The sequence below is a fragment of the Malaclemys terrapin genome, chromosome 8, assembly GCF_027887155.1.
Source record: "Malaclemys terrapin pileata isolate rMalTer1 chromosome 8, rMalTer1.hap1, whole genome shotgun sequence".
Taxonomy (NCBI): Eukaryota; Metazoa; Chordata; order Testudines; family Emydidae; genus Malaclemys; species Malaclemys terrapin.
The window spans coordinates 14,285,996-14,313,414 of NC_071512.1; the positions used below are offsets into that span (position 1 = coordinate 14,285,996).

Genomic DNA, 27,419 nt, shown 5'->3' on the forward strand with positions numbered 1-27,419 from the left:
AATTCTGAGTAGCCTCAAACTCCCTTGAAGTTGAGGGTGCTCAGCATCTTGCAGGGTCAAGCTCTTAGTGTTTACTACTGTGACCTGTCCCATTGACACTTTATGGTGATCATTAATGAGGCCCCAATTCTGCAAACACTTAAACAAGTTCAATGGGATTACTCTCATCACATGCAGGAGTATTTGCAGGGAACCTTTACAGAGTCAAGCCCGAAAACAGGAATATTTCCAGCATTGGCCAGGAATAGATATCAGATTTATTTTGATAAGGTGGGTGTGTTATCAGTACATTGTTTCTTTAACTGTAATGGTCCTTTCACTGTGTACCAGTAGATTTTTTCCCCCATTACTTAAGTATTAGCAGTCTATTAACATGATTAATTTGTGCTTCAGCAATGCTGTTTCCCATACAGGAAGTATGGTCTCCAAATGCATGTTTATACATTGTTTTAAATGTACTTCACATATAAAAACTGGCCAGTTTTCTATTTTAAAAAAATTATGTTACACAGTGTCACATATATCATATTCAAAATACAGGCTGTAACAAGGTGTGTTTTAATATAAATAAAATGATTTTTGTAATATTTTAAATATGTTGCATAGGCTATCATATACTTTATATACACTGTGTGCAGAGTGATGGCTATCAAACGAATAATGGACATGTCGGAAATTAATTTTCTCTAGGGGGTTGGTTTATTGTATGGGCATCACTGGGAAGCTTGTAGTCATTTTTTTAAGTTCTAAACACCAGTCATAATTTTACTGGGTTCTTTGGCCTTCACCAGGGACCCAGTACTGCAAGATCAATTATTGACTTAATGAGAGTTGAGGGTGCTCCCCAAAAGGACTCAGTATCTTGCAGGAGCAGGACCCATGCATGTTCTGTAGTAGGGGAAACCTACTGTCATTCACCACTAAGGGCTTAACCTTGCTCCCATTTCAATGACTTGGGCCCCAAGAGTGAGATTTCACTTATCTCCTTGAACATATTTCCACATCTTGGATAGATTTGAAATAAGCCAAAAATTCAAACTGAAAAAGTCACAGTATGCGGTAACACTCTCTAGATCGGGGTATTCACCTCTGTCACTTTCAGAAAGCCTGAAAAATCAGCAACCACGTTTCTGTGAGTCAGCATAGCACCTTTGGGGTTCCCTGAAAAGAAAAAGAAAAAGAAGAAAAAAGAAACAGCACAGCATTAATAAAAGAAATTTTCAAAGGCTTCTAAGACCTGGGGATGTTAAAATTCTTTTCAATGTCCCTTCCTGAATTCTAAAATAGCAATTTTCACAAATGAGTTGTTTCTATGCAATAAAATCTACAAAGACGTTTTAACTGTTTCAATATAAACACACAGAAGACCAATAGTATGATTTTATTGCCCATTCTCTGGGCCAGATAGTGTGAATCAGCCATTGAATCAGAGGATTTAAGAATGATGGGCAACTTTTTATAAAGTATTACTGTAAAATGAGCATAGCATGTTTTAACTGAAGGTTTTCTTCTCTGTTTGCAGCTACTCAAGATACCATTTGACACAGAAACCAGTCACCTTGATTTTGGCTAAGAAAGAGCTCTAGAACTATTGTACTTAACTTGAAGGTTTCTTTGTCAGATCACCAATATTACCATCACTGACTTTTTATTCTGAGTTTTGGCTTCTTCATGGCCACTTGAATAATGTTTCTGATGTTCACACCTCTCAATACACCAAAGTGTGGAGATTACTGGGTGACACACATGGCCACAAGGCCATTGATAAAACTGCAGCACTCTTACCCATGGGCAAATAGTACACAGTCAGCACAGCACATTAAATACTTCTGAGCATGTAAATAATAGAAAATACCTAGCATCGATCCATTCTCAGGACCATGGTCAGGAGGAGTAGAGGGACTCCTGACCTTGAAGTGCTAGTGACTAGAACTTGACATATCTTCCTTTGCCTCAGCACCAACCCTCTTCATCACTCTTAAAAGGGACTAGTCACAGAGTAAGTTGCTAGTCAGTGTGAGTACAATTGGCAGAAGTGGGCCCTATTCCCCCCCCGCCATAAATGGCAAGTAGATTAGTTTTAAAATCAGACTGAGCCACTGTACTGTAGTTCCTAGGACTAGCTGGGTAGAGCTGGCTCTCAAAGAAGCCTTCCTTCTTTAATGTAAAGTAGATGGAGCTGTTTGTCATATGACAGGTGCATAATGTATCAAATCTTGCCCTGTGGAATCCCACTGAAGTCAATGGGCCTGCCCAAACTGTATGTCCAGGCAGAATTTGCCCCCTGGATAAACTAATCATGCCCCTGGAATCTGGAAGGGGTCACAGTGGCTTGGGGGTTAATGTAGAAAGCTATCTTTTAGGGTCTGAGGTTCAATTCCTCTTCAGTTCACAAACTTTGCAGGTACCATGCCAGTCCCTCTGTGGATACTGCTTCAGATCACAAAGACCCTGCTCAGGTCAGCACTATCAGCAGTTACTGCCCAGGAACAGCAGGAATGTTGAGCTCAGTTAGCAGAGCTGCCTGGGCAAGACTGCACAATGCGTGTTCTCTTAGTTCTCCCTTCATTGCATGAACACCAAATTCATCCAACTTTCAGACTAATTAAGTGAACCCTGAACACAAACATTTTCCACTGCACATATTTATTGGAATGAACAGAACATTTATAACATATAGAGTATTTTAGAACAGGTCTTTAGAACATAAGAACGTCCGTACTGGGTCACACCAAAGGTCCATCCAGTATCCTGTCTACCGACAGAGGCCAATGCCAGGTGCCCCAGAGGGAATGAACCTAACAGGTAATGATCAAGTGATCTCTCTCCTGCCATCCATCTCCACCCTCTGACAAACAGAGGCTAGGGACACTATTCCTTACCCATCCTGGCTAATAGCCATTAATGGACTTAACTAGATAAATTCATGGAGGTTCTCTTTTAAACCCTGTTACAGTCCTAGCTTTCACAACCTCCTCAGGCAAGGAGTTCCACAGGTTGACAAAAAGAGAATTCTGTGAGCCAAGCTAAAAAATAGATGTGCATAGGAGACCAAGAAATTTCTTATCTTTTATTGTGTGTCTTGCCAAAAAAAATTCTCAAATCAGCCTGTACAATTCAGAGGGTAGCAGTAATTTCTACGCATCCATTTCTCATTCAGACCAGCAAAAGAAAGCTGCCCTTGTGAATTTTTCTTCAAAACAATGATTGGATATTCTTCCTTAGTTTGATTACCTCACTGAAATGCATCCTAGATTATATACCCCCAACTATATCAATTAAGGGTTTTTCTTTCAGTACCCAGCGATAAATCTTCAGACATCCTGGGAAATGAGATGGATTCTTAGTTTCTTTCAACACTTGAATTCATTTATTTGGTCTCTGAAGATTTTCATTGCATATTCAGATGATCCAGAACATCTGCCAGGGTTCCTCAAACCATCGTTATCATAGAATCATAGAATATCAGGGTTGGAAGTGACCTCAGTAGGTCATCTAGTCCAACCCCCTGCTCAAAGCAGGACCAATTCCCAACTAAATCATCCCAGCCAGGGCTTTGTCAAGCCTGACCTTAAAAACCTCTAAGGAAGGAGATTCCACCACCTCCCATTCCAGTGCTTCACCACCTTCCTAATGAAAAAGTTTTTCCTAATATCCAACCTAAACCTCCCCAACTGCAACTTGAGACCATTACTCCTTGTTCTGTCATCAGGTACCACTGAGAACAGTCTAGATCCATCCTCTTTGGAACCCCCTTTCAGGTAGCTGAAAGCAGCTATCAAATCCCCCCTCATTCTTCTCTTCTGCAGACTAAACAATCCCAGTTCCCTCAGCCTCTCCTCATAAGTCATGTGCTCCAGTCCCCTAATCATTTTTGTTGCCCTCCACTGGACTCTTTCCAATTTTTCCACACCCTTCTTGTAGTGTGGGGCCCAAAACTGGACACAGTACTCCAGATAAGGCCTCACCAATGTCGAATAGAGGGGAACGATCACGTCCCTTGATCTCCTGGCAATGCCCCTATTTATACAGCCCAAAATGCCGTTCGCCTTCTTGGCAACAAGGGCACACTGTTGACTCATATCCCGCTTCTCGTCCACTGTAACCCCTAGGTTCTTTTCTGCAGAACTGCTTCCTAGCCATTTGGTCCCTAGTCTGTAACAGTGCATGGGATTCTTCCATCCTAAGTGCAGGACTCTGCACTTGTCCTTGTTGAACTTTATCAGGTTTCTTTTGGCCCAATCCTCTAATTTGTCTAGGTCCCTCTGTATCCTATCCCTACCCTCCAGCATATCTACTACTCCTCCCAGTTTAGTGTCATTGCAAACTTGCTGAGAGTGCAGTCCACGCCATCCTCCAAATCATTAATGAAGATATTGAACAAAACCGGCCCCAGGACCGACCCCTGGGGCACTCCACTTGAAACCAGCTGCCAACTAGACATGGAGCCGTTGATCACTACCCGTTGAGCCCGACGATCTAGCCAGCTTTCTATCCACCTTATAGTCCATTCATCCAGCCCATACTTCTTTAACTTGCTGGCAAGAATACCGTGGGAGACCATATCAAAAGCTTTGCTAAAGTCAAGGAATAACACATCCACTGCTTTCCCCTCATCCAGAGAGTCAGTTATCTCCTCATAGAAGGCAATTAGGTTAGTCAGGCATGACTTGCGCTTGGTGAATCCATGCTGACTGTTCCTGATCACTTTCCTCTCCTCTTAGTGCTTCAGAATTGATTCCTTGAGGATCTGCTCCATGACTTTTCCAGGGACTGAGGTGAGGCTGACTGGCCTGTAGTTCCCCGGATCCTCCTTCTTCCCTTTTTTACAGATGGGCACTAAATTAGCCTTTTTCCAGTCATCCGGGACCTCCCCCAATCACCATGAGTTTTCAAAGATAATGGCCAATGGCTCTGCAATCACATCCGCCAACGTCTTTACCACCCTCGGATGCAGCGCTTCCGGCCCCATGGACTTGTGCTTGTCCAGTTTTTCTAAATAGTCCTGAACCACTTCTTTCTCCACAGAGGGCTGGTCACCTTCTCCCCATACTGTGCTGCCCAGTGCTGACCTTGTTTGTGAAGACAGAGGCAAAAAAAATCATTGAGTACATTAGCTTTTTCCACATCCTCTGTTACTAGGTTGCCTCCCTCATTCAGTAAGAGGCCCACACTTACTCATCATCATTTGATTGCAAGTAGGAAATTCTGAAAATATATCCCTTCCTTCCTCCCCCTTTTTCTAGGTGAATAACAGCTGAATTCAGTGTCCCACAGTATTTGTGACTCTAAACACATCAGAGCAGAGCACCAGTTTTCATAACCTTCATCACCAGAAACCTCATCAAGAAAAATTCCAGAACAAACAATGCTGCAGATTTGATGTTGATCTAGCTACATGTGCCACAATGGTGATCACAGCATGTGTTACCCTTTTTTAGTACATGGGACTATTTGACAGACTGAACTCTGTTCGCCTAGACACTTTGCTACAAGTCCTTCCCCAGAGCCCATCCTGGATGGAACAGCAGCATATTAGTGATATAGCTTGTTTTTCCCTTTCTTTTAAATTATTAAAGTATCCTGTACTTGAATTTGCTTCACAGAGATAACAGCACAAAATATCCTCAAGATAGCACAAGCACATTGACACAGATGCACAAAGGAGGAGTATCAACAATGGTAAGTGATTCCAGGCAGTTAATCAATAACCAGAGCACGACAGTCTTCAGGTGTCACTTCAGTGAGGAGCTTGTCTGACACTTCTCATATGTAAGAAAGGAATCTTTTCAATGTCACTGAATGCGTCACTGAATGAATGCCATCCAGTGTCATTTCTGAGCCTGTAAATGGCTGCTTATACCAAGTTAACATCCATGAGTTACTGGTGAATTCTGCAAAAAGAACAGGAGTACTTGTGGCACCTTAGAGACTAACACATTTATTTGAGCATAAGCTTTTGTGGGCTACAGCCTACTTCATCGGATGCATAGAATGGAACATATAGAAAGAAGATCTCTGTGTGTGTGTATATATATATATATATACACACACACACACACACACACACACACATACAGAGAACATGAAAAGGTGGAAGTTGTCATACCAACTCTAAGAGGCTAATTAATTAAGATGAGCTATTATCTGCAGCTCATCTTAATTATTATCATTAAGCTCATCTTAATTAATTAGCCTCTTAGAGTTGATATGGCAACTTCTACCTTTTCATGTTCTCTGTATATATGTATATATCTTCCTACTATATGTTCCATTCTATGCATCCGATGAAGTGGGTCCACGAAAGCTTATGCTCAAAGGTGCCACAAGTACTCCTGTTCTTTTTGCAGATACAGACTAACACGGCTGCTACTCTGAAACCTGGTGAATTCTGCTGAACCATGGAAAGCTTTCATCAACATCCAGTTGGCTCTGCTGGAGATTAATCTTCCAAGGAAACCTGTCACTGGTCTGTACTTGAAAAACTGAAGGATGTTTTTTCAGAGCAGTCAGTACACACAGATGCATAACAGTGTTTCATGTACATTTCCATTCTTAGCAACCACCATTGCCTCATGCTCATTTAGGAGTTGTGTTGACAATCAGTTAAAAAAAAAATGAAGGTGAGTCCAAACAACTCAGAGTCAACCTCTCTCTTCCCTCTGTGAAGGCAATTTGTATGTCTGATACTATGAATCACATACAAAATTAAAATCCACTCCTGAGTTTACTAATAAACAGCCAAAAGTAAATATAAATTTGCAAGTTATTAAACCCAAATTTTCATTATAGAATTCAAGTCATAATAGATACTTCCAAAGTTTTAACCTACTGACACTGGCTCAATTTCAAAATAATTCTAAATCTGGTAATTCAAAATAAATGAATATGGGGCCCAATCCAGGCCAGGCACTTTCCACCCCATAGGGTGGTGCACCTTAAAGCTGCAAAAGCCCAGGAGTGTCACTACAACCTCCATAAAAGCCCTCATGCAGATTAACCAGGCAAAGAAACCAGACTTATTCCAGTAGAGGAGGATACATAGGTGATAAGATGGTAGGTACTAAAACACAAGGACCATGCCCCTGGAAGAGCTCTGACTGCAGAGTTTGAAATCTTAGGTTTAGGGGGAACCAGAAGATGGGCCGTGAACTTCACCTCCTAGCTGTGGTTTTTCAGGCATACTCCTAAGCATAGCCCAAAGCCTGACTCTAGCCCAAGGGCTATGTGAGTTTTCCACAAGTTTTCTTGTCCTTATCTGTCCAGAATAAAGGGCTAATTAAAAAAATAGAACATGCTGAAAGTAGTAAAGAAGAACAAAACTTTAAAGGAAACACTGTCCCTAGATTTTCTATACATTTTAAAATCCCAAACAAACCAAAAGTGCAGCCAATTTTTGGACTAATTCTTCCCCATAAGAGACCTTTGAGAGCATGGAGAAGCCACTTTTAGGTCTGTTATTGCCACTTTTAGGTCTGCTATTGAGTGACCAGGGAGATTAAACAGACCTAAAAGTGGTAATTCTTCAACAAAAAAAACTTCAAAAACAGACTCCAACGTGAAAACAGATACACAGAAGAATGAGGAAAAGAGATACACACACAGAACATTTTCATACACTTGCAAAATCATATTGCCAAAATATATTATTTCAGGAGTTGCAGAAAAATTATTATTTGTATTTTTATATCAGTGTAGTCTAAGTTTTTTATTTGATTATAACTTTATATGTGTGTGTATGTATCTCTCTCTCTCACACACAAGTGTATTTAATAAACATAAAACAAACATAATTGTTCTATATAGGACAGTGCTAGATTGTGTTTATACACGGTGAGCCGTTATTCAGAGTGATTTTGGTAGTCTAATGTAATGCATTAAGATTAAAATGCCTGTTCTGTTACCTGTAGTGCCACTAGTAAAACAGACAATCGACAGATCTTCTGGTCGAGGAGGCTAGAAATACACAAAGAAAACAGGAAAATTAGAGAGTCACAGGTTAGCATCATTATCCTTTGTGCTCACTTCTTTATTGAACCAATCATGTCTCAACCCTATCATTTCATTTTTTTCCTGGAGCTTGCAAAAACACATCATGCAATTCTTCCCCCTGGTACGTTTGTCCATTTGATCTAGTTTCCTTCTTTTCCCCTTGGTTTAGGTGTGTTAAAGGAGTGTGCTTTAGTGTGACTAGTCCTTCATGCAAGATCCTTGCCTATTTATAATATGCTATAATATGCTATATTCCCTAATGAAAGAAAACCGCAGCCCTCAAGCTTCTGCATGACAGCTGTTTGAACTACTTGTTTAAAATAATATTTAAGCATTTGGCCCCTTTAGGGGTTAGGAAATCATTTGCTAACAGATCCTGATTATCTTCATCTGTATTTGTTATTCATGAGTGTCTTACATTTGGGATTAATAATATATAGATGATGAGTTGTTTGAAAACAGCTATTTTCTATTTGTTATTCATATCATGTGTTGGGTCCCCTAAGTCACATGGCATTTTTTCTGGTCCCTAACTGGATGATAAACTTTTTATTAAGAGGAACAACAACAAATATTGTTCTAATTTCTGGCCAAATGCTCATTCGTTCTAAAAATTAGGGACATTTTGGAATGTACAGGCATTTTCACGAATACTCACAAGCACCAAATACATGCAAGTAACAAATAATAAGACTGTAGGAAATGAAACTCAGCATTTTTATGTTTAAAATATTTGGAAGTCAGGTTTCTGTCTACTATGCATCTAGCTTTAATCTGACAATGTAGTTCATATGTTTAAATGTTTGGGTGCCTTAGTTTTTGGAAGCCCAGTTTGAGACATCTTGGGCCTACCTGTCACTGCTGAGGGCTGCTATCTGCAATTGAAGTCAGTAACATCGGTGAGTGCTCAGCAGCTATGAATATCAAGCCCTGTGTGTGTCAAGTTGGGCCACCAAAAAGTAACACACCCAGAATTACAAGCCTCTTTTGAATAATTGGCAGTGAGTGCACCCAGCAGTACCACAGTCATTCTTAGTAAAACCATACCTAATTCAACAGCTTTCAAAATGCTCCCAACTGGTGCTGCCGTGGTGCATTTTTCAGTTACAGAAACCCCAACAAGTCTCCAAAGGTGACAGTAGTGGAGGAATCCACTCATATGCAGTGGGTAAGCTTTGCTAATTACCATTTAAATAAATTTGACTTAATATTAGAATTTAATCAGGCTACAAACAGCTGGCTCTGCATGGATGACACACGTCATCTTCCACTTGATCAGAAGATAACTCATGACTGTGCCGTGGCCACCCATTGTGATTTGTCTTTTCTGGTTATTGTTTTGTTTCCTAAGGAACATTTACTGTGAGTTGACGTGCTGTGGAGTTTAAAATTAGACACAGTGTCACCAAGACCATGAAGATGACTTGTGTCAGCACATGAATCCTATTCTGTAATTCTGCAACTGCTGTTTTAGGGTCCAGTCCTACAGTGTATCAAGTTCAATAGGGTAGACCTCTAAAAGAAATTTACATGTGTAAGTGTTTGCAAGACCTGTCTCCTTTTTACTCTATGAGAACACGCTCCCCTCCCCCCAATATGAATGAAACAGCTGTAGTACAAACAAAGCCCTTTGGATTCCTAGCATGGCTAGTGACAGTATGCGGAGCACTTTAAATGGTAGTATCAGGGAAATAGGGGGTTTCAGTGCAGTCAGGACATGTTTTCTTTGTGGGGAGATTGTCTTGGAAACAAGGACAGGAGGTGAATAAAAGGGAGTTCTGCTACTAGAGATTACATCAGAGTAATAGCTCTTAGTCTGATTTGTAGGACTGAGTGCTCAGGAATCATACAAGAACAAAATAAGGTAGGAAGATAAAAGGATTAGGGGATATAACTAATAAAGGGCTGTGGGTGTTTGACCACTAGGCTCGGCTGTAAAAGGCCACTCTCATAAAAGAATGAAAGTTATCCCTTATCCTCAAATACATCACAAGTCTCCTCTGAAATAGAGAGAGGAGGCAATTCACAGATAACAGTAACTTGTCTTTTATAATTACAAGATTTAGAGATGTTCCTATGCAAACCACAAAGGCGGAGTTAATGATTTCAGGGCACAGTCCTGTTGTAGACACAGGCAAAACCACTGGGAGTTTTGCCTGAGTAAGGATTGAAGGTATGGACCCTTAATGTCCATCACCATTTTTTTAACACCACAAAACTAATACCGGCCCCAGCTGTAATTCTGTTCTTTGCTTTAGAACGGAGTAAACGAACATGACAGACTGACCAATCCAAGTCCAGCTCTAAACAGGTAGAAGAATGAAAGGGACAATGCTAACAGGGAACTGCTGGATTGCATTGTGCACACCTCATAAATAGTCTCTTCTCTAGTGAAAGGTGCTTAGGGTCCAATCCAAACCCTGTGAAGTCAACAGTAGAGCCGCTTGAAATTTTTTCCCTCACAAAAGGTTTTTCCAAAGAGAAAATGCTTTTCAAATGAACCTAGAGTATTCATTTCCAGCCACAAATTTAGCCTGAGGCAACCACCCAGCCCCAATACTAAACTTATTCCAAACTAGCCAACTGGGATGCACCCTACCTAACCAAAACTAACAAACAAGTCTCAGAGCCAAAGGTAGATTTTGCTGGCCAACACATCTCAACCCTATCTTAGCCGGAACCCAACACCAAATGTCTCAACCTCAGCACCTATAACCACCAAAAGCCAGGATGGCCAAAAGGCGCAAATTCTAAAAACAGAATGTCAACCAACCTCAAGCCTAACTCTGGTCAGAAGCCATTACCACACACCATCACTAGCCCTGCTTAGGAAAAGCAAGAAGGCCCAACCATAATATCCAACCAGACTACTAGCCCCAAACAAGCTTTGATCAAGGTAGCTCACAAAGATAGCAACATAGCCGTGGTAGCAAGGGCAGGAGCACTGGATAGCAGGCTGAGTACATAACAAGAAACTGTACTTCGATAGTTAGACTGTGCTGCCTAACTTTAGCCCAGGGCCCCCTGGCAGGCCCAGCCCTAGCCGGGGCCTCCCCGCAGGCCTTTACTATTATAGCCTGCCCTCCCATTCCCATCACGCCCAGTCCTACTCCGAGCCCTGTGGTGCCCTACTCCTAATTGTCATCTGGGTCCATGTGCTGGTTCTGACTAGAACCCTCATCTGTGCCCATATATCCAGCCCAGGCCAGCGTTTGAACCTCATTTGTGTAAAGTCAGGCTCCAAAAATCCTGAGACTGGGTTAAAAATCCTGGGATTATAATTTTAAAAAGTGTGGTTTTTATTTGCTGCTGGGGTTTAAACCTTTACGATACACTCAGGACATGGTTTTCAAGCTTTTCTCTGCAATCAGAAAGGCTAAAATTTGCTTTTTTTAAAAAAGAAAAATGGAGATTCTTATGAAACAACATAATAATGGGAGCTGCAGGAAGCTGTGGGACACAGGGACATGCTGGCTGCCGCTTCCTGCAGCTCCCACTGGCTGGAAACGGCGAACCGCAACCACTGGGAGTTGCGGGGGGCCATGCCTGCAGGTGGCCAACACAAACAAAATGTCTTGTGGCCCGCCAGCAGATTACCCTGATGGGCCGCATGCCGAAGGTTGCCGACCCCTGGGATAGTAGGTGGGTCCATATTATGATTAGGGTTTGAGTTAGGATTCATGCTGGTTAGCAGTCTGGGGCAAGAAGTAAGGATGGGATCAGTTAGCAGATGTGAACAAAGATTAGGATTGGGGATGGATGGAACTCTCAAACGAGGGTTAGGGATTGGGTTTGTATGTGGACCAGATGAACCTACAGGAATCTAGTCTGAGATGTTTCCTGTTTTTTCTGACTGGCAATCAAGATGTCTTAACTGGAGCCATTAATTATTATTACATTGTTTTTATGCTGCCTTTTTGTTGAATTGTAGCTCATTTGCCTTTCATAAAAGACACTATTAAGTTGATGTAGTTTGAAATCTATTCTAAAGTCAGGAATTTTGTTTAGCAGTTTTTTGAAGATGGTTCGTTTAATTTGTCCTACTTATTCTTACACTTAGCATTCACAAAGCTCTTTAAAGAACACTGTAGAATCTCATCCTCTATCATTCCTTCCTTGGGTTTATGTTCTGAAGTTCCATTTAAGGATTCAGGGCATATAATTTATGAAGCAAATAACATACATCTCAGCAAATGAGATCCACACTCAGACCATTAGTGGAAGATAATGGAACATCTTTAGGATCCTTCATTGTCAGTCACCTCCTACTGAGAAATATACCAGACACTACATTTAATGAACACACAAACACAGTTCAGGCTTTGTGCACACTCTGGCAAATTATTCTCTTTCATTTGTGAAGTTTGTTTAAAGTAACTACATGCGATTAAAGGTTGGAGAAAAAAAAATGACTGGACTCACCACAGGGACATGCTGACTCTCACGGCCACAAGCCTGAAAGAATATTAACAAAATCATTTCCATTCTAACATATGCAGATTAACGTGCTTGTTAATAAACTGCAAATAACCGAGGAAGCTGGAGACAGAAAGGAAGAGAAAGAACAGGAAAATCCTGCCCTGACATCTCTACAGGATCCAGTTTAAAACAAAGTTTAGTTGCAGTAAAACCTCTGAGAAAAATACATAAAACAGAAGAATCCAGCATAAAAGAGAAAAAATAGCTGATCAATGTGCCTACTAATAATAATGTAACTTTATCCATGAGAAGCAGCTTCTTGCTTTAACTGAACATCCATCTCCTGGGTTTCATCAAATAATATCTGAGCTGATTATTTCTGAGTCTAACATTAAACAAGAGGGATAGGAACTTCACCTCTACTTCCTGCATGGATTGGACGTGAACACCACAACTTTTCCCTCTTTCCTTTAGGTCCTTCTCAAAAGGGTCCATCAGAATAATAGACTTTAAGCCTGGCGTTTCTCTTTTCTCTACATGATCCAGGAGGATTCTGGCTTTTTCTGGTTTATCACAGATTACTGTGGAAATATCAGCTAAAAAACAAAAACAAAATAATTTTTTAATTTAAATTTAAAACTAGCTGCAGCTTCACAGTAATCTCTGTGAATCTCTGCTAATCAGTCTTCGACAGTCATTTTATATTTATACCATGAGATCTTGGAATATAATATATATTTTCTCTTAGGAAACAAGTACATTTTAGTATTTAACCCTAGTCACCATAAATCAACATTGAACAGAGCACACTACTGTATCTGAAATGGAATGAGTGGTAAGGCAAATATTTGTTTGCAGCACAACGCGCATCAGACCGGCAGCTACAATTATTTTAGGATTCAATTAAAAATATTAAAACTGCAGAAAAAAAATAAACCTGAATGGTATGAAATGGTTGTTAGAAACTCAAAGCCAAAATGATAAAAGGAACAGCTAGTAGCACTGAGATAATTCTCCTCCCTGGAATGATCTTGTCAGTGGCTGGTTGCTGTTATGATCCTGAGCTATCCTGCAGCCACAGAAATCACAGCAAAGCTCTCCTTGAGCCAAGTTGAAATGCACACTGGGCCAAACCCTGGTCCCACTGAAGTCAATAAAAAAAGCTCTTGCTGTCCTCAATTGGAATTGGCCATCTGTGCAACATGTAAGATGCAGTGGGAAGAAAGGGCATAAAAAGAGAAAGGACATTTAAAAAAAGGAATAAATACATCCTCAACTTGTGTCCGTGGTTAATTGTAAATTGACAGTTTGCACCCACTGAGGATCTGGCCCATTCTTTAAAAATATACATCAACCGAGTCTCCAGACGTCTCAAGGAAAGTGATTTTAGAACAAAGAAACCTCCCTTCTGAGAAAGCAGTGTGTGTTCAGGATTCTCATTTTCATATGGCATATAAAGTTAGATGCCACTAAAAATCTGCCCTGCTTTTGCATTAGTACAGTTCAGATCAGTCCCTGCAAAACAACTGTACAGCCTTGTGTTCGACTTTTGGGTACAAGACAAAATCTTTAGATTTTACTCTTACGGTCCTAAGCCCTGATCTTGCAAAATTTGAAGAAGGGGCTTAACTTTAAGCTTGTGAGTTGTCCCATCGGCTCCGATGCTTAAAGTTAAGCATGTGCTTAAGTGCTTTGCAGGATTGGGACCCTAGAACCTTAAAATTTGTAGGGAGAGAATCTCATTTTTTATGGGAAGTCTATTACATAATAGAATTTACCCTGCCAGGCAGAAATCCCAGTAAGACAGGTGCAATGTTAAGGCTCAAGACCCATAATGTTCAAAGTAAAATACATGCATAAAGTGAGGTTTACTAAATGATAGATTAATTGTTAGCACTTGTCATTGGAACAAAATAAGCAATAATGGGCTAATGTTGTTGCAGGGAAAATGTATTACATATTAGGGAAAACTTATAAACACTACACTCAGTTCAGCAGTAGAACAAGCTACAAGACGATGCCTGGCTGGAAATATACAAAGCTTATCCATTAGGGATAATTTCAGAATAATAAAGCCGGTCCTCCCATGATACATAGAGATATACTATATAACCCAGCTAAGGTTACTTCCAGCTAAAACGATTCACTGAGCCAAAGCATCTGCCTTTAGGAAAGCAGAAGAGAAATCAGTCATTCTGCATAACAAGAATGATTTTCTGAGAACCTCAATGATATTTATGCATGTCTGTTTTTACCTGTGTTGATAATGTAACGAATGGCTCCATGGCCTAATGTGTCATACAGGGGGACCACCACCATAGAATAGGTATAACAAGCCAGCTCAGAAATGATCCACTGGAAGGAGATTTTACAAAGAGAAAAGGGGTAAGGGAAGGCGAGTGATTAAAACACTTAATGAGATTAAATTTTAAAGTGAGATCAAAACTCAAGAATATTGTTAACACTGCATGAGGTTACAGCAACATCTCACCTCGGGACGGTTTTGTGCAAAGACCCCAATAAACTGACTTGCTGATGGTTTACATCCCTGTTGGAGTAACCCTGATCCTAAAGCTTCTGCTCTTTCAGAGACCTAGAAGTGGGAGGAAAATGGATAAGAGAGAGGAATGTAAGAAGCAGACACAAATGAAACCTAATCTACAGTGGTGGGCTCTAATATTCGTTTGTTGGATAACACATAAAACAGACTCCGGTCGCCTGTAGCCATTAAAGAATTCATGACACTTTTGGCATTCACCTTAGTGCCCTGGCTAAATTCCAACCTGAGCAATTCAATTCTGCTTACTTAAAACTCCCCCATCACGTGAAATTGTTATGGTGCTCTTTATTTCTGGTCTTAGAGCTAATCAGTAGTTTATTTATTTCAGTGTGCATAATGCTTTGGTGCTATTACCACCCAGAAGTGGCTGCATTCAGTGGTGAGTGAGGCAAAGTAATCACATTTGATCAAATCTGTACACCTTGCACGTGAGTATGCCCACTGAAATCAGTGGAACTACTTCCACGAGTGAAGCCATCAGGATTCAACCCAGGGTTTGTAATTCCCCAAAGCTTTGGCTTGCGAAAGATGCTCTGTAAATCAATACTACTAGTTTCCAGTTTAGTACTAATGTGGACACGAGAACGAATGGATACAAACTGGCCGGGGGGAAGTTTAGGCTTGAAATTAGACGAAGGTTTCTGACCATCAGAGGGGTGAAATATTGGAACGGCCTTCTGAGGGAAACGGTGGGGGCGACGGACCTGTCTGGTTTTAAGATTAAGTTGGATAAGTTTATGGAGGGAATGGTTTAATGATAAAACATAGTAGCCAAGGAAAACCAAGCAATGGTACATGAACAGCATAATGGCCAACAAGGGTCAGGCTAGAGACTCTTGCCTATATGCTCGGGGTATTACTGATCGCCATATTTGGGGTCGGGAAGGAATTTTCCTCCAGGGTAGATTGGCTGAGCCTCTGGAGGTTTTTCGCCTTCCTCCGCAGCATGGGGCAGGGATCACTAGCAGGAGGGTCTCAGCCGATTGAAGTCACTAAAACACAGGATTGGGGACTTCAACGGTAGAGTCCAGGGAAGGGTCTTGCGGCCTGCAGCATGCAGGGGGTCAGACCAGATGATCATAATGGTCCCTTCTGACCTTAATGTCTATGAGTCTATGAGTCTAGTAGTCAACACTAAGCTCTCAATCCTGCTAAGTGCTGAGACAGCTCAATGGAAGTGAAGAGTGCTTATAGCAGCTGCCAAAAGGTGTGCAGCATCTGGGAGGATCCTGGCGCAAATGAAAACTAGCAGGTAATTGAAAGTGGTAAAATAATACATGATCATAACCCTCCCCCCCCAGGATAGTACTAGGAGGTTTCTTTTAAAAACAGCTATGTTTAGACAGTAAGGATAAGGATTCTTTGGTGAAAGAAAGATTCATGATAACCTCACCTCTTTATACGACAACCATTGGTAAGGCTGCTTGGGCTTTCTGAATCCTAGACAGGGGCCATTCTCTAAACAAAATAAACAGATTACAAAGTTATGGGGGTCTTAGAGCCAAGTGCTAATGAATGATAGGACCCTGAGCACCTTAACAGTAGGAGGTTGCTCTTAAAGAACATCCATTGTTATCAAGGTCAATCCACGTTTCTCTGAGGCAGAGTTCACACAGAGTGCTACCAGATTAAAAAGGAAGACAGCCCTGTATAATGGGGCACTGGATTATGGACCATTTTGAGCCTTCATTCAAAATCACAGAGGTGGTGTTGACGTTGAGCAGGCCCAGTGCCCTGTTAAACCAGCTTTTCCTGAAGACAGTGTGAACATCATTATCTGATAAGGGCTTTCATCCCAAATGTCACCTCCCACAGGTCTGGCTGCCCTTTCATTGAAGCCCTAGGAAGTCAAAATTATTCTGAATAAAAATGCACTTCTCTGGAGGAGGAGTGGAGAACATAAGTGTCTCACTGTAGAAAAGAGGACAGCAATACTTGGAATGTTAAATTGCCTTTTTTCCCCGAACCTCACCACACATAACCCACCTGTAGGGTGACCAGACAGCAAGTGAAAAATCGGGACAGGTGGTGGGGGGGTAATAGGATCCTATATAAGAAAAAGACCCCAAAATTGGGACTGTCCCTATAAAATCAGGACATCTGGTCACCCTACCCACCTTGTACTTACATGTGCCTCATCACCAGAGTAACAAACTGCATCATATACAGCAGTTATTCTGTTGAGGGTTCTGGTGGCATTAAAACACCATCAGAACAAAGCTCATGTGCTTTGTTCAAGTCCAAAAAGGATCACAGCAAGGGCCCCAGTAAATCTGTGGCCAGGAGCCTAGATACTCAGACCGTAAGTTTTTTGGGGCAGGTCTTTTTGTTCTGTGTTTGCACAGCACCTAGCACAAGGGGTCCTGGTCCATAACTAGGGCTCCTAGGGACTATGGAAATACAAATAATAATAAAAAATAATGACACACTTCAGGGTACCAGACAGGAAACACCCAGAAAGCTTCAAATACATGTTAAATATGAAGGTTTTTACTGCATTTAATGTAGAACTGATACAGTATTCCAGGTGTCATTTAATTTGATACTGAATGTAATTAAATTTACCCTGCCTGTACATTTAATTTTCAATGTACTGCAAAATTTTGTATTAAAAACTCATAACTGCTTTGTAAAAGTTGTCAAGGCTGGGGGGTTTGGCATCTGGGAAGGCATGGGAGGCAATTGAGGACTAAAGGACTCATTTACTGGGTGTTCCTGCTAAACGATCAATTACCAGTGTTGCCATTTAAACCGTCATCATTAGGTTTCAAAGTTAACATCTCACAGGGACGAGGGCAATATCACACACCTCTCAAAGCTATTGTTTCAGGTTGTCTGCAGACTCAGGCAGGCATCGCTATGCTGGTTTATACTTGGTTCAAGTTTGAAAGGCTCCTCCCCCCCTCCCCAACCAGGAAAGCCAGAAACCTTTTTTCTTGACATTAGTGCTTAGATTCCAAGGCACAATTCTGTAACATGAGACAGAGTCTGAGGCAAATTCCATCGTGCAGTTCACAGGGCTCTGACTAGAACCTGTACTTGCACGCATTCCTTTCACTTAGTCCGTACATTACATCCCCTTCCCCTCCCTTTCTCTCACCCCTGTTCCTCTTCTCCTCAGCTTATCACTTCAAACGTTATTTATGTATTTACATTTTTAAGAGTTTTCACCTTAAACTTCAGGTGCAGTAAAAAAGAACAAAAAGGTGTCGAGCCCAGTTTATTTATATAAAGATGGGGAAACTGAGAAACAGAATTTAAGCATTCAGGTTGTGTGTGGTCAATGTTATAGCTGGCATTAGGACTCTGGAATTCACAGCTTCCAGTTCAAGACCTCTCTGACTCAAAAAACCCATCTTATCAGGACCTGTGTGTTTGCAAAGTCCTCATTAATAAAAGGACAAACCTTTTCAGGGACTTTCCCCCTCCCTGCTCCTTTTGTGCTCTTGCAAGGCTCTGATAGGAAAAGCTGGTACTTAGGGTACGTCCAGACTACCCGCCGTATCGGCGGGTAGCAATCAATTTATTGGGGATCGATATATCGTGTCTCGTTAAGACGCGATATATCGATCCCCGAACGCACTCCCCGTCGACTCCGGAACTCCATCGGAGCGAGTGGCGGTAGTGGAGTCGATGGGGGAGCCACGGCCGTCGATCCCGCACCGTGAGGATGGGAGGTAAGTCAGAATAAGATATGTCTACTTCAGCTATGATATTCCCGTAGCTGAAGTTGCGTATCTTACATCAACCACCCCCCCCGCCCCCAGTATAGACCAGGCCTCTGAAGGGACTTTAAGAGTCGTCATCTTGGAGCTACTCGGACACTCCCCTGCTCCTGGCTCCTAGTGCCCTATCCACTGGACCAGTCCTGCCATACCAAAAATCACAGTTCAAATAAAGGAATGCGGACAAAAAATGTTTAATAATTCTATCCATCTAAACCAGCAGTTGGCAGGGTTTGTATCAACTGTAATTTTTAATAGCACTAACATGATGCTTTCTTGAGGACATTTCAAGCTACAAAATTAGTGTCAACCTAGGCCAGAGAGAGATTTATTCCTTGCTTCCTTTAGTTTAATTACTGCAAGATAAATATATTGTTTCTGCTTTCTGTTCTCTGTATGCTGTAGCCACTGTTTTATCCCTAGACAATAAAAACAGCACTTTTTACAGTTAAGTGTGTCAGATGTAGGTCAACTGAGAAAGATCAGCTGTGGAAGGGGTGTAGTTCATTTCCTAAGCTATGCAGATGGGACCTTGCGAAATTTCTGCCATTTACCCAAACAGGGTCTAATGCAGGCCCTCTGCATGTGGAACTCCACAGTCATTGCCAGGGGCAGCTGCAGGAGCTCAGCAGCTCTGGAAACCAAACTACTTATTCAGGTGCTTAAATAGGAATGTAGGTGCCCAAGCTTAAAAACGGTGGCCACAGGATAACATCTTCGAAAGTGCCAAAGTGATTTAAGTGTTTATGAATGCCAATGGGATGTAGGGGCCTAAGCCATTTTGCCACTTTTGGAGATTCACCCACACTCCCCACTTCAGTAAAAATACCATGGCTTCCATGCTTGCTGTAGCCTATGAAGCTCTTCCATGGCTGGATGCTGGTTTCTGCAGTTAAGAAGCGGAGTATGGCCTGAATTTGCTTCACTTCTGCACTCAAAAATCCTACAGGCCCACATTTTTTGGGGCCAGTTGGGCCCTGCTGGCTAGGGGAACAATCTTGGTCAACAGCAGAGCTCTTATTGACTTCACTGGGAGCAGGATTAAGCCCCAATCTGTACAGCTGTTTTCTCCAAAGACAACAGACCCAATTCTACCCTCTGACCAGCGCTGAGATAGCAGCATTGAGGGACTAAAGCCCAGTGGGGTTTTAGTCAATATAATGATCTTTACATATCATCATCACTTACCAGATATGTTAAATCCCCTTCTAAATACTTCATACATTGTCCGTGCGTCATCATAGTAGTGAGTTAATAATTCTGTGCTGTCACCTATCACGGACCGCCGAGCTCCTTCACAGCCCTATGGAAACCAAAACAACATATAAGGATCAGATCAGAACCTTTTGAAAGAGAGAGACTAAAAAACCAAGCAAACCCAGAACAACCATCTTTGGAACTGTCCCATAGTGCAGTACTTAGGCTCCGACAGCCTGAGCATTAAATGCATTATGAGGCAAGTTGGCATCATAAACATAGAGGTGGATAGAACTTAATCATGAATCTGCCATAATCTTATATTAGAACCTGCATGACGGATTAGCCTGCAAATTACAGGCGCTCTAATATTTTTTGTGGGGAAACATATTGAATTATATTCCTGTGTTAGCCTCAACATAAATATTTGCTTTTGTCTAAAACTGTATAAAAGTCAGACAGGCGGGTTTGTTGTGATTTTCCTTAACCCACCAAAAAAATCCCCACTGTTCTGTTTCTGTAAAAATAAAATATCCAAGCCAAGCCATAAGGGCCTTTATAAAATGAAACACAAAACACAGCCTATGGGATTCACTTTGTAAGCACATTTATGCTTCACTCATAAATGAATTTCTTTAAGTAAAAACAAAGGAAAACAACAACTGAGCCCCAAGCCTACTGACTAATTAGACTCCTGGGCTTTTGTGTTTGCCCAGAGATACTAATGCACTTGCACCAGCTTCACCACTGATATTGCTCTCTAGCCGCGCCCCCAGGATCTTAGCCCATTCCTTCCCTCCAAGGATCTAGACGATTGTATAGCTTTCTTACTCTCTCCTAGTACGTGGAACAAGACTCTTTACATGCTCATCATTTAGAGCAGTTATAGGTTTTATTCACAGATTGAAATTAAAGACTAATGTTTCTAGTCTCAAATATCATTTAAATAGCTCATATGCTAATGGAAATATTTTAGGCTGATTTAGAAGGAACAGACTAGAAAACAAAGCCCCTCAAATTGCACTGAATCTCCCTTACAGCCCCTATCCCCCCCCCCCCCCCCGAGAAATCTCCTGTTTTTTCATGATAGGGAGCAAATTTCCATTTCATGTCTCTCGTTGCTTTAAACAGAGTTTGATTAAAACTGATTTGACATTTTTTAGTTAGAGGATGAAAAAAATGTAATCCCTTTGGTTGGTTTCAGCCTAGCTTTGCTCTCCTTTAAGAGTGCTACATTTTAAAAAATGAAGAATTGAAGGCGTTCAGGACATTATTTAAAAAAAATAATTCAGTAACATAAATGTTGTGCATTTATAGTCCATCCGTCATTCAGAAGGATTTCAGAATGCTTTTTTATGAACTTCACACCAGAATTCACCACTGACATGCAGCCATTTCTATTCAGCAGCTGCTGTATTCTATCCCAGAAACATTATACAAGAATGAATGATCCAAAACGTCTTATCCATTTCAAAATGGAGAGGAAATGCAAGGAGGCAAAATGTAATTAATTAATCAGTCTAAAATTTGCTCAGCTCCCGGGCGTTATCATACCGTACCCTTGTAAAAGTTGCCCTGAGTTTTTTTTTTTAAATGGTCTGACTTAATTGCACATCTTGGCCTTATGGAATTCATTGGTAGTTTTGTGATTAGCTTCAGTAGGGCTAGGATTTCACCCTTTATAGAATCATAGAATATCAGGGTTGGAATGGACCTCAGGAGGTCATCTAGTCCAACCCCCTGCTCAAAGCAGGACCAATCCCCAGACAGATTTTTGCCCCAGATCCCTAAATGGCCCCCTCAAGGATTGAACTCCCAACCTTGGATTTAGCAGGCTAATGCTCAAACCACTGAGCTATCCCTCCATATCTAGAAGACTTCACTGGCATCAGCACTAGGGTGACCAGACAGCAAGTGTGAAAAATCAGGACGTGGGACGTAATAGGCTGCTATATAAGAAAAAGCCTCAAATATTGGGACTGTCCCTATAAAATCGAGACATCTGGTCACCCTAATCAGCACAGCACCTGCTAATGCAATGGGTTGAGCACTGGCTCTAGGCTGACCAGATAGCAAGTGTGAAAAATTGAGACAGGGATGGGGGTTATTAGGTGCCTATCTAAGAAAAAATCCCAAATATTGGGACTGTCCCTATAAAATCGGGACATCTGGTCACCCTCACTGGCTCAGTACTGACTCAGAATGAAAAATGACAGCTGCTGAATCATCAACATCCTTACAGAAGAATGCTTTTACTTTGGGAGTTTCCAATCCAAGTACGTTAGTCTTAACTCTGTTTAACTTGCACCATCTGGCTGTAGGTACAGTCATATCTTTAAAACCGGCTAGTCCATATTTTTGGAAACATTGCACCAGCTCTGCACTAATGTATAGATATAATCAATCCACAGGAGCAACTCACAGATCTCTGGTTTGACACAGTTCTCTAAAAATCAGTAGTAAAAATTCAACCCCTAGTCAGACTACTGGGACATACGTTTATTTACAGGGCAATGCTGTGAGGTGTTTACTTTTTGAATAATTCATATACTTGAAGATCAGAAGGGACCATTATGATGATCTAGTCTGACTTCCACATAGCACAAGCCAAAGAACCTCACCCAATGGTATCTGCATCAAGCCCATAGCTTGTGTGTGAGCTATATGCTATCGTTAAGATAGGATCTCTTTCTAAAAGTCTCCAAGTGATGAAGAACCCACCACACTCCTGAGTACATTGTTTTAGTGGTTAATTACCCTCACTGGTAAAATTTTGTGCTATATTTCCAGTCTGAATTATTTTAAGTTCAGCTTTCAGCCTTTGGCAACAGAGAGTCCTGTGGCACCTTTAAGACTAACAGATGTATTGGAGCATAAGCTTTCGTGGGTGAATACCCACTTCATCAGACGCATGCGAAAGCTTTCACCCATGAAAGCTTATCCTCCAATGCATCTGTTAGTCTTAAAGGTGCCACAGGACTCTCTGTTGCTTTTTACAGATCCAGACTAACATGGCTACGCCTCAGATACTTGCAGCCATTGGATAGTGTTGAATTCAAGACCAACTCCCACAAGGAGCGTTGCTATAGCTAGTGAACACACAAAGTACAAAATAGTAACTCTGACAAAAATCAATAAAGCCAAACTGAAGTTTTGAGAGGTTCTATTTACCTATTCTACACTAATAACTATTCTAGCATCGATGAAGCTTGCAGAAGGCAGAACATCTTTTTCTTCTTGTACTTGATTTTGGACTTCAAAACAGCATTGACAATAACTATGGGACAGAAAATAATCCAGTCTTTCTGGAATAGGTATCTTTTTAAAAAAAAAATGTAATAGAACTAAGTAACTGATTTTAGTGCTGATCAAAACAGGCTAGTTGTTTTTTGTGGGAAATTTTAATGATTTTGTTTGTTTTCAGGAAATTTCCCTCATGAAATTTCAGTTTTTGAATTAACATCCAAAAGTCAAATATTTTTTAGTTTACAGTAAAAATGTTCAGTTAGCAAAACCCAACTTTTCTTTATACAAAAACAAACAAAGCCCCCTACCCCCCATTTTTACTATTTTTTTCCATGAAAACTTTTCTTTTGGGCAAAAGCAGTTTTTCATTAAAAAAAATGTTTTGACCAACTCAATTAATTGAATATAAAGGCCTTGATCCTGCAAACACTTACAGATGTGCTTCGCTTTACTACCATGAGCAGTGCCACTGAAGTCAGTGGAACTACTCATGATAGTAACATTAAGTACACGCGTAGGTGCCTGCAGGACCAGGACCATAGTTTGGACCTATCTGTCAAATTCAGTCCTGGCATAAGAGCGCATAGCTCCTACTGACTCCAAATGGAAGTGCACCTGTTACCCCCAAACTGAATTTGATCCCACAAGTTCAAAGAAACAGTCTGATTCAAATTCCACCCTCATACAAGAAAAAGGCACCTCAGCATGCTATCGCTGGCCACCACTGCTTTTGTTTGCTTGGTTATTTTAATTAGTGCAGTAAAAATGAATAGCCCTAGTAGAATCATTACTTTCCTATGACACCACTCAGAGGAGTTTAAAGTCCCAGAAGAATTTGTGTAATGAACTTTAGAATTCATGTAACGTAGTCATTATCTAAAGCCAGACAGGATCACCAGATCATCTAGTCTGACCTCCTGTGTGAAAACTGCTTTCAGAACAACGTTGGGACAACTCCCACAAAAAAATACATGACATTGCATGATTCTCTTGGAGGTAGTTTATGTTTCCCAAAGACTTTTGAAGACAGATTGCTATAAATCTGTAGATGGCATAGGGAAAAATATTTCTGAAAGCTCATTTCACTACTAATGCAAAAAAAGCAAAAAGGACACTTGCTTGTAGCCAAGAATTCATAGCTGGAGAGCCTGAGGGATATTGATAATACTGTAAAAAGTGGAGTTTAATGCAGGTTCATCACAGTAGCTCTGTTCTGCAGTGGGAAAGGTGAAAAAACGTAGTGGCGCTGAAGTTTGCCATTCAAAGATAGAGATGATATCTCCTCTATAAGTGCAATATTGCACCCTTTAAAAAAGGGAACATTAAATTGCACCAAGGAGCAAATGCTGACCCCTAGACTTGGTGGGCACAGAGGTCAGTAGATGCAGCAGGGTTAGGAGCAAGTTTGGGGGAGCCCAGGCAGATAGTGTTCATCCACCGGTGTACTGTGGCATCTAGGTTCCTGGGAGTTGCCTGCATAGAGTTACATGCAGGGAGAGGTAGTTAGAACAACATTGGAATAGTGGATTTGCTACTATGTGGCTCTACTTCACTCCCTCTTTCAGAGAGGCACTGACAAAGATACAAGGCAGCTTGTGGGTTTGGGCTCCACTGGAAACAGTGGAAGTTTTGCCATTGGCTACAACGTGATCAGGAGCTAGGCCTTAGTATGGCTCATGCTTCTGTTACTCTAGGGAAGTTTACTAGCCTTCCTGATTCACAAATAAATACCATCTCAGGTCCACAGACAGGCCAAGCTCTTGGGAAGATAAGGCGGTTTCCCCATTAAATAATACACTTCCCAGTATGCTCAGCAAAAGTGGACTCTTTGGATTTTTTTGTCACCCACCTCGCCTTTTGGTCTTTTTAGCTTTCCTGTGCTGTTGCCTAATGATAGCCTTCGATAGAGAAAAGATGTTGCTGCATCAGTGATTAAGTTTCCACATGACTCAGACTCCTGTTAAAGCCCTCAAGGACTCAGGTGATGCAAATCAGCTCAACACACATAGTGTCTTCAATGAGGTTGTTCCTCTCATCTGGTGATTACTAGTGTGGATAACCCTGGATTAATCCTTACAACATCCAGTTTCTCTCTCCTTCCATCAGTGAGTACATATAAAATAAAAATACAGGGTAGCAGATATTTTAGATAGGGAATCTCATGGGAATATTATTAGTTTGCCATGTCAATTTCATAACAACTATAACCTGCTTTTTGCAAAGTACTTTCCAAATACTAATTATTTGCACAACACCTGAGTAAGTTAGGCAGGTTTTACTCACTATATGGTACAAGGGTTTAAACCAGGGATCTCAAACTCAAATCACCACGAGGGCCACATGAGGACTAGTACATTGGCCTGAGGGCTGCATCACTGACACCTTTTCATATAAAGATACAAAAGCCCCCCTCTCTGCCCCCGGCCCTGCCCCCACTCCACCCCTTCCATGAGGCCCTGTCCCTTCCCTGCCCCCATTCCAACCCTTTCCCCAAAGTCCCCACCCCAACTCCGCCCCCTCCCTGCCCAGATTCCAAACCCTTCCCCAAATCCCCGCCCCTGTCCTGCTGCTTCTCTGCCTCCTCCCCTGAGCGCACGGCTCCCAACTCTTCCCCCTCCCTCTTGGAAAGCGCTAAGTGCCACCAAACAGCTGTTTGGCAGCAGGAAGCACCTGGAGGTAGGCAGAGGCACGGGGACACAGTGCACTGGGGGAGGAAGGAGGGCGGCGGGTGAGGGGAGCTTGGCGGCCGCACGAAATAACTCTGGGGTTCCGGAGAACTTGGTGGGCCACATGTTTGAGACCCCTAGTTTAAACTGAAGCAGAGAGCAGTTAAGTGACTTGCCCCAGGTCATACAGTGAGTCAGAAACATGGCTGTGGAAAGAACCCCAGAGTCCCGGTTCTAATCAGAAGAAAATGCTCCCATGGGAAATGTAAACTTTTGCCTATTTTTTTTTATAAGTAAGTACAGTGAAGTTCTCTTAAAGGGGAACCTGCTAGATGGACAAACCTGTCATTAACCTTTAGATTCTTATTATATGTCTCAATTTTGAATACGAGTTCGACTGAAGATGCTTTTCTTGGAAGTTCTCGCACTTTAACATGGGGTAGTTTCTTTAGACCTCAAGGCTCCTTAACAGCATCAAGATGAATAAATACTCAACCTCAGGTTTGGGTTAAAGCATCATTTTTTACAGTATCACTGAGCATACAGCAGCCACCATTACAGAGTTAGCATTGCACAGTGGTATGTGAGATTATAATTACCATCTGTGGGAACGGTAAACCTTGGTTTTTTAGCGGCTTGTATGTAATTTTTCAGTGCTTCATGGTCAAGCCAGGCTAAAACTGGAGGAATTCAGTAGGGATTAAATTCATGGCTTGGATGTTAGTTTTCCAGGAGTTTAAAAGGAAGGAACAAAGTGGGTCAAATTAATCCGCGGTGTAACAGACTGTGAACCATTGTCCAGGATGGAACAATACAGCACCCACCACAAATAGCTAGGGCCTGATTCTCAACAGCCTTGCAGCCATGCACACCCATGCAAAGGGGGCGTAAAAAGGTACGCTTCTTATTTAGTAGCACTCTGCATGGGTGTGAATGACTGTACACGGGACCTGGCCGTGGTGACGCAGTCCATGGAATCTAGCCAGCCCAGCCAAACCTCTGCATTCATAAGGGTTAATTTTTTATTGGTTGAAGGGTATAAATAATGCTAGCCTTACCTCAACTTCTTCTGACTGCATCAAGAGGTCACATGGTGGCTTCAAAGCCTTTGGCCGGCTAGCAAACCAATATGCGATCACAGCTGCAAAGGCACCAATGCCAACTAAGGTGGTAGCTGGCAAGCTGTGGAAAAACTGGCTGAAGTCGTCAAACTCGGGCAGCCGCAGGCTCCTCAGGATTTCCTGTGCTTGCATCTTTTCAAAGATTGAAAGGGCAAATTCTGCAGGAGCCAAAGGAAAAGACTGAGTTAATGTGACAGGATTAACAGACATAGGCCATAACATTTGCCATACTTCTAAGGGAACGAAGGCAAGGAAAGGCAGTTCTCTCTTTACCTTTTATAAACATACTGCTATGCTGACCCAGAAACAGAGCTGTCTACAAAAAAGAAGAAAAAAGTCACAGCTACAAAAGAATGGCACAGAGCAAAAAGCGTAATTAGCATCACAGCAAGAGGAACTGTGTATATTTAGAATGTTCTGTGTCTGAAACATGTATCGAAAGCCCCCTGGCTCTGCTTGAAACCAGACCCTTACTTAGAAAGGCAGAGAGACT

The 27,419-nt window shown here is 41.6% G+C and overlaps 1 protein-coding gene across 6 annotated transcripts in view; it reads right to left on the reverse strand.

Annotated features, from left to right (window-relative positions):
- ACSL6 (acyl-CoA synthetase long chain family member 6) overlaps positions 1-27,419 on the reverse strand; it is a 107,601-nt gene that overhangs the window by 29,131 nt on the left and 51,051 nt on the right. For 4 of the 6 annotated variants that reach the window (XM_054038236.1, XM_054038237.1, XM_054038240.1 and 1 more), the window contains exons 2-10: positions 26,864-27,084; positions 19,885-19,999; positions 16,365-16,429; positions 14,903-15,004; positions 14,667-14,766; positions 12,829-13,007; positions 12,415-12,447; positions 7,905-7,956; positions 1,088-1,161 (exon numbers count right to left, since the gene is read on the reverse strand). In XM_054038236.1, coding sequence (XP_053894211.1) covers positions 1,088-1,161; positions 7,905-7,956; positions 12,415-12,447; positions 12,829-13,007; positions 14,667-14,766; positions 14,903-15,004; positions 16,365-16,429; positions 19,885-19,999; positions 26,864-27,084 — 941 coding nt within the window. Of the gene's footprint in view, positions 1-1,087; positions 1,162-7,904; positions 7,957-12,414; positions 12,448-12,828; positions 13,008-14,666; positions 14,767-14,902; positions 15,005-16,364; positions 16,430-19,884; positions 20,000-26,863; positions 27,085-27,199; positions 27,250-27,419 lie in introns of those variants that run through there. The other 2 variants (XM_054038239.1, XM_054038241.1) reach the window with 2 other exon arrangements.